The sequence below is a fragment of the Penaeus vannamei genome, chromosome 8 (assembly GCF_042767895.1).
Source record: "Penaeus vannamei isolate JL-2024 chromosome 8, ASM4276789v1, whole genome shotgun sequence".
In the NCBI taxonomy this organism is placed as follows: Eukaryota; Metazoa; Arthropoda; class Malacostraca; order Decapoda; family Penaeidae; genus Penaeus; species Penaeus vannamei.
Genome location: NC_091556.1, coordinates 10,589,346 through 10,596,845, shown reverse-complemented (window position 1 = coordinate 10,596,845; position 7,500 = coordinate 10,589,346). Strand labels below are relative to the sequence as shown.

General features: G+C 43.7%; 1 protein-coding gene across 6 annotated transcripts in view; it reads left to right on the top strand.

Annotated features, from left to right (window-relative positions):
• The window catches only part of pan (transcription factor pangolin), a 461,828-nt gene that overhangs the window by 427,400 nt on the left and 26,928 nt on the right, over positions 1-7,500 (top strand). For all 6 annotated transcript variants that reach the window (XM_070124340.1, XM_070124339.1, XM_070124335.1 and 3 more), the window contains exon 4: positions 4,445-4,586. In XM_070124340.1, the coding sequence (XP_069980441.1) occupies positions 4,445-4,586 (142 nt within the window). The remainder of the gene's footprint in view (positions 1-4,444; positions 4,587-7,500) is intronic.

Below are 7,500 nucleotides of genomic sequence, written 5' to 3'. Positions count from 1 at the left end.
GGAACAGCAGCAGCAGCAACAGCAGCATCCCACACGCGTCTTGACACAATCCCGAAACGTTATCCAGGATTTGCATGTATTACCGGGAGTTTCCCAAATGCCGGGTGCTCGTGTGGGCTTTGTTCGCTAATGCAGCCCACCTCTCTACTTTGTTCGCGCCAAAAGACCTTTTAGAGATTCTCGGACAAGCACCCTCTCGCACAGGGGCTGCCTCTAACAGATCGATACTTAGTTAACAGTTTTCCACCATTTTTAAACCCTTGACTGTGAAAGGCCTTAAGCCGAAGTAGAATGAAAGAGTGACTCCATCCTCGGCGCCACCACCTCAGTACGGAGAGAGAGAGAGCGAGCGAGAGAGCGAAGGTTTGTGTAGACGCTGCCGGTTCCACCATCTCTTTTTTTCTCTCCCTCTCTCTCTCTCACTTCTTTTTTTTCAAATCGCCATCCACGACATTTTTGTACGGATTTTAATGTATGTTTTAAGAGAAGGGAATGCGTGCAACTTTTAGCTTGATTAATTTCCCTCCGGCGCAGGTCTTAAATGGTCGCAGTAGTTCTTGCCTGAGCGTCCTACAGCCGGAGCCGAGGTTTTGTTTAAAGCCATTACGGCATAATTTGGTCGTTATCCACCGGTACTTACAAGAGTGATGGCGGAGTTCTGGTAATGGACACTCCTCCTTCCCCCCCTCTTCTCTCTCCCCCGTCCCTCCGCACTTCACTCCCCCCCCCTTCCCCGCCCCTCTCCTCACCCCTCCCTCGCTCGGCCCGCCCCTCCCCCCCGCCCCTGATTTACGTAGCTCCTTGTGTTGTCTTATGAGGGTCCTTAGGCAGAGTGGGGAAGAGAAGACAAGGGAAATTGTCAAGCCGAGATTAAGGCTTCCATTGGTAGAAACGAATATTTTAACAAAATGGAGTGTCGTTTTGTCTCGGGCACAAAATACAAGATAGATGGATCATTTGATTTTATTACTTTTTAGATTTGTTTTCGAAAAGGGAAAAATCCTTAAATGCATATATATAATCCTCGTTTCGAAGGGAAAGTGAAAAATCCTCGCAAGATCACGGGGGACGAACGTAGTGTAGAAGGAAGGATATTTTTTTAACGTAGAAGGAATAGGAGGAAGGGAAGCGGCGGGAATCCACGAGGCGAAGGTGGCGGCGCTGGCGTGAAGACAAGGCAGGCCCCCGCCGCCTCGCCCGCCCGCGCCATTGTCATCTGAAGGCCAGAATTACCCAGGGAAATGAGGAAATGAACGAGGATCGGAAATTCTGCACCAGATCATCTTTTTTTTTTTTTTTTACTCATTTTGAACGAGAGGCATTTTATTTTTATCCAGGGGAGAGAGGGGGGGAGGGAGGGGTGGAAGGACGGGGGAGAAAGGGAGAAGGGGTGAAGGAGCTCCTTCATATATTTTTTTTCTTGTTGGGAGTTAAATCGGTGCCGGCATTATGGCCGCCGTCCCCCGCGTCACGCCCGCTTGCGACGACTCCCGCTAAGAGACTTAAATTTTCTAATGGTTCCTCAATTCCCATCAGCAACAGTCAAGGGTATTTACATGTGCATTTATAATGTTCTTAAAATCGAAAATACGCGCTCTCCTTATTTTTAGGGGTGGGTGGGGTGGGGTAGGGGTGTACGGGGGGAAGGGGGGAAGGGGGAGGGAGCTCTTGCATCGATATCTCGTGAGTGTCATCTTGCTAATGCAGAAGTTGCGTCATCGTCTAAATACGAGCTTGTGCAACGCCTTATCGCGTCCGAATTAATACAGTCTTAACACGTGACTGGCCGCATAGTTCGCCAGTTACACTAAGTCCGCTGTCAGAAAAAAAAGAAAATATAAAGGTTAAAAAAACAAAAGTCGTGTGTGTATATATAGAGAGACATAGATATAGATATAGATATATACATACATATAAACATATATACATATATGCATACATACACACATACATGTGTGTTTGTATATATATATATATATATATATATATATATATATATATATATATATATATATATATATATATATATATATATGTGTGTGTGTGTGTGTGTGTGTGTGTGTGTGTGTGTGTGTGTGTGTGTATGTGTGTATTTATTTATTTATTTATTTATTTATGTATATATATATATATATATATATATATATATATATATAAATATATGTATATATACATACACACATATCGTACAATAATGGTATTATTCATTTTTCTTCCTTTCATTCATTCTTTCTCCATACTTGATGTCCACGGCCCATTAGGAATAGTGATTATTGTCGACATTATGATAATGGCATTGAATGGGTTTCCAGATGAATGGTGTTAGAGCAGAGCCTGTATAGTGCCTTCCGATGTCGGCATAGAGCAGGCTGGGAGAGGGAGACCCCGGCTCACAGAATACAGGTTTCCACTCGTGTTCAACATATATTGATTCTCTTTCTGTGATAGAGGGTGCGGCCTGGCCCTCCATTCTTTCGTGTCCCGGCCCGTCTTAGTCCCGGAGGCCCCTTTCATACCAGTGCGGCTTCAGACTCATAATAATGATGCATTTCCATCCGGATTCTTGTCCATCGCGCTCTCCTCACGGATCGGCGGGGAGTCCGGTTGAAGAGGGGGAATTAATTCTTGGCGTTCGTTGCGTGTCCGCCCGGTTCGGGATCGAAATGTAGATGTAGCTTGAGGTTTGTTAGGTTCATGTTAAAGGGGAAAAAAATCTAAATTAGCTCGATTTAAAAAAAAACGTTGAGCATTATCTTTCGTCCTTGAGGAAGGTGAAGGTTTAGCCGGCGAGTCTACTTTGTTTTGAGTCTACTTTGATTAACTAGGTATTTCCACTGATCCACTCTATGAGCTTCCGTCAACCCATGCTCCTGCACCGCCTTCAAGGGGCGGCCTCAGAGTCATTCTCGAGTAGATCAGGAATCTGGGAATGAGTTGAACCCCGGACGAGCCGAGGCCTCCTGCTTCCGTGGGAACGCGTACTCTGGAATCCGGGAATTATCCAAATGAAGCAATATTCGTGTTTTCCGCTCGTTTCCCGCTCACGGAGAGGGTGTTCTAACGCGCCATCATGGGAGTCTCATCCCCCGAGGGAGAAGGGGCCAGACGGAGTCCAGAGGGAGGAGGGAGCGCAGGATCTAAGACCAGAATAGGCTCCGGGGAGAAAAGGAGGCTTTGGGGAAGAACGGGAACGCGGAGGCTTTGTGGCGGAGACTCAGAAATTGAGATGAAAGAAATGCCGAGCTTGGAAGACCGTTTCGCACCACGGGGTGGAAGGTTGACTGTGGCATTCAGTCACTTGCAACTGACTGACTTTTTGAAAACCTTTTAAAGAAAAGGGAAACAAAGTGAAAAATGGGTTGTCATTATCTCCAGTGTTCGATTTCCATAAAAGCTGTGCGAACCTGTTTATTATAGGGAATATATACATTAGTATATGTGTGTGGGTATTTTTTTTGCAATTAGTGTTGTCATCGCTCCATAAATATTATAATATTTCAATTCATGTAATATTTTTCTGTTATGTAAATTTTAAATATGTGAATTTTTTCCCCGCATTCTATTTTACTGCACATAATAAATGACAGATAGATTAACATTATTTTTTATTGATGTATTGTATATACGGGAAGTTTCACTTTGATCTTTGTGATGGATTTTGTTTTTGTATTTCATGAAACATTGATTATTAGTGTTTTTGTTTCCATTGGTCATTTATTTGATGCCTACATTTACTTGTTACCGTTTCCGCCAATGGACTGCGTTTTTAGTGTATTTTCGTGAAACAGTTTATGAATAAAGTATACGCAGGTTTTTTATGTCGATATAACAGCTGTAACTCATAATATACATATATTTTAATGATAATACCGGTAATGTAGGTACGCGCTTTGGAATAGCAGATTAAACGCGTGGATTATTATTTTTTTATTTCGTTCTACTGATTTTGTGAAAAATATGTGGAAAGCTATATATATATATATATATATATATATATATATATATATATATATATATATATATATATATATATATATATGGATTGAAATAACCAGAGGTAAGATGAGAATTTTGAATTCCTTAAATCTTGAATATGGGCGTGTTTAAAAAATAACCTAGTGGTGATTACTGAATTATAGTTATCAAAAATGCATAACAAAATCTTGTTCCAATACTCAAAGTTTCTATTCACCCCTTCTCCCTCTTTTACCAACACCCTCTCTCCAACACTTCACGCCCACACCCGGCACACTCTCATTCCACAACTCACTCACCCACACTAACACACCTCAAACACACCCCCTACACCCTTACACCCTTACACCCTTGCACCCTTGCATCCCACGCCCGTGCACCTACACTCCTACACCCTACACCCGCACATCCTCAAACGCCCAACAGCGCCAGACCTTCCCCACTGACGCCCTTCCCTTGTCTCCTGCAGGCGGCGGAAAAGATGGGCCTGAGCGCGGCCGGCCACGCGAGCGGCTCTCTCTTCTCCCTCTACCACAACGGACAGACGCACCTGGGGCAGCCGCCCCCCGCCCACATGGGCATCTCCCCGTACCAGCTGGACCCTAAGGCCGGTAAGTGACGCATCGGAGTTTGGTATGAGGTGGTGATGGCTGCGAGCCAGATTTTATGTGTATGTGATGTGAATGTTTTATTTATTTAATATTTGATAATACTAGTGGCGAATGATGATGATAACGATAATAATGATGGTAATAGCGATAGTGATGCTAGTGCTGAAATGGATAACAGAAATAGAATAATGATAAGAACTAGTAGTTTTTATTTATTTATTTACTTATCATGATTGCTTCTTAATAAATGCTGTTCTCGCAAGTATTCGATTCACAATCATTAGTCGTGTTATCATTATCGTCACTACGATGACCATCACCATAGGTATCACTACCATCACTGTTAGGATCAAAGGTCTTTCACTCATATTTGTTATTTTTATTCGAAAGATAGGCATATTTGTTCCATCATTTAGCTATTTTTTTCACATCAATTACCTTATTACCGTTGTGATTTCCTGAATTGTTCAGGTTCTTTTAATGTATAATCTGTTTAAAGTTACCTTGAGTGTCGCGTCCTTTGTGCCTGCTTGTCAATCATGGGCGACTGAGCCTCTTTTTATGCTGGGTGTTGTGTCGGAGGGAGCGGGAGTTTGCAGGTTATTTCGCCGTGTTTTGATATTTATTTTTTTTGTTATATCTGGTGTCCTTTTCTCCTTTGTAAAGCTATTTGATCTGATCATCAGTTTCGCTATGATATATATTTATATATGTATGTATATATATATGTATGTATATATATATATATATATATATATATATATATATATATATATATATATATATATATATTTATTTATTTATTTATTTATTTATATATATATAAATGTGTGTGTGTGTGTGTGTGTGCGTGTGCGTGCGTGCGTGTGTGGTGTGTGTGTGTGTGCGTGCGTGCGTGCGTGCGTGTGTGTGTGTGTGTGTGTGTGTGTGTGTGTATGCGTGTGTGCGTGTGTGTGTGCGCGCGTGTGTGTGTGTGTGTGCGTGTGTGTGTGTGTGTGTGTGTGTGTGTGTGTGTGTGTGTATGTGTGCGCGCGTGCGTATCTATATGTCTGTATAATATACAAACAAATGGTTTAACACCTCCCCCCCCCACACACACAGACACACTCTATACACACACACACTATCTACACACGCACACACACATAAACATACACATACACATACACATATACACATACACGCACACTACATGCACACTACACACGCACACTACAATCACACTACACACGTACACTACATACACACTACACACTACACACGGAGAACTTCTCCTAAACACACACTGCACACTATACTCTACACATAACATTCAACGCATAGTGACTCGCACATAAAGTGTGCGTACGTATGTATGTTTTGTTTTCCTTAGACTCGCTTCTTTTCACGACTCAGATATTATTTCGAAATGTTATTGAGAGTTATGGGAGTTAATTGTTACTTTTTGTCAAACGCCGCACGTTCTGTAGCGTGAGAGCAGCGCATAACGTCACGCTAATGTTTTACGCGCTGGAAGGACGCCGAGACAGACAGCCAAGACTGTCAATTGCTGTTTCGCTTTCGTTCGGCGTCAGAAACGTCTTTTCGGGGACAGTTTTTCGCAACGTTTCAGCTGCGGCAAGAAGTGCAATGAAATGCGCGGTTCATGTACGTCTGTATGCGTATTGCTCTGTTTAAAATGAGAGAGAGAGAAAAAAGTCTCGCACTCCCTCTGTAGAGCTTTGATGTCTCCTGTGGTTTGAAGTCGTAGTAATGTTTAGAAAGAGCGGAGAGAGAGGGAGAGTCGGAGACGAACGTTCTAATCTCGGGCTTCCCCGTCGCAGTCTCGGTAATGTGTTGAAACGAGACTTTTACCTCCGCCCGAACGGATTTACTCGTTTTTGTTGTCTCATCGACCCGCGGGGACAGAGGCAGTCACGGAGCGGCTCTGTAACCCACATAATTAATTGCTAATTGGCTGGATTATGATTCCTCGTTGATTATAATATCGTAGCGGGGACGGCTTATGGTTTGCATTATCCGATTCTTTATTATTTCATAAACGTTTCGCGTATGTTGTTTACCTTCGTGACGGCCCCCTCGGCGGGGACGGCGACCATCCTCAGGCTGTCTGGCGTCCTCATTTTTATCTTTATTGTGATTATGAATATCTCTTGTTCGTCCCGCTTTGTCTGTGCTTTATTTGTTTGTTTGCACGTCTTCGCTCGTATGCGTCTAGAACATTCCGAGTCGCGAGCGAGGATGGGCCCAAGCCAGAGCAAAAACGAGAACCCGGCGAGGAAATTGTGGTCTCGTATACATTTGGAATTCGCGTCATTTCGGTCGAGAATTCCGTAATACATACTTCATCACGGCGGTGGTTTATGGCAGCCGTGTAACATTTATAAAGATTGTTGCTAAAACACCAATGCATAAATCCAGGGGGCGCGTACCCTGTTTTACGATCGCGGTCGTGTTTGCCAGATCAATATTGGTGGAGTTGTGTGTCCCGGGAACATTTTAGACGTTCACTTGATTAATACATCGCGTGAGGCGCCGAGGTTGTGAGTGGCGCCGACAAACACCACATGGCGGACTCGCCTGCACCTGTCGCCTGCCTGTCCTTCCCTGTCTGTGCAGGATGCGTCCGGCCTGCTGCGGGATGTGCACCGTGCTCCTGTCGGACACACGCCCTAGCACTCTCTGGCCTTGCCTTGTGCGTACTCTGTTGTCCCGATTACTGACAGTTTTGCTTCAAGCCTCGTGTGCATTGTCTGAAATGAATGAATCAGTCAGCTCCTGTCATACGTGATCCTGACCGGTATCAGTGTCAGCTATTCCTGCACATATATTCAGATAGGTTGCGGGCCTGCTTTGTGCACTTCAGGCTCAAGTGTCTTGGCTGACAGTCATACGCAATCAGCACAGATGAGGA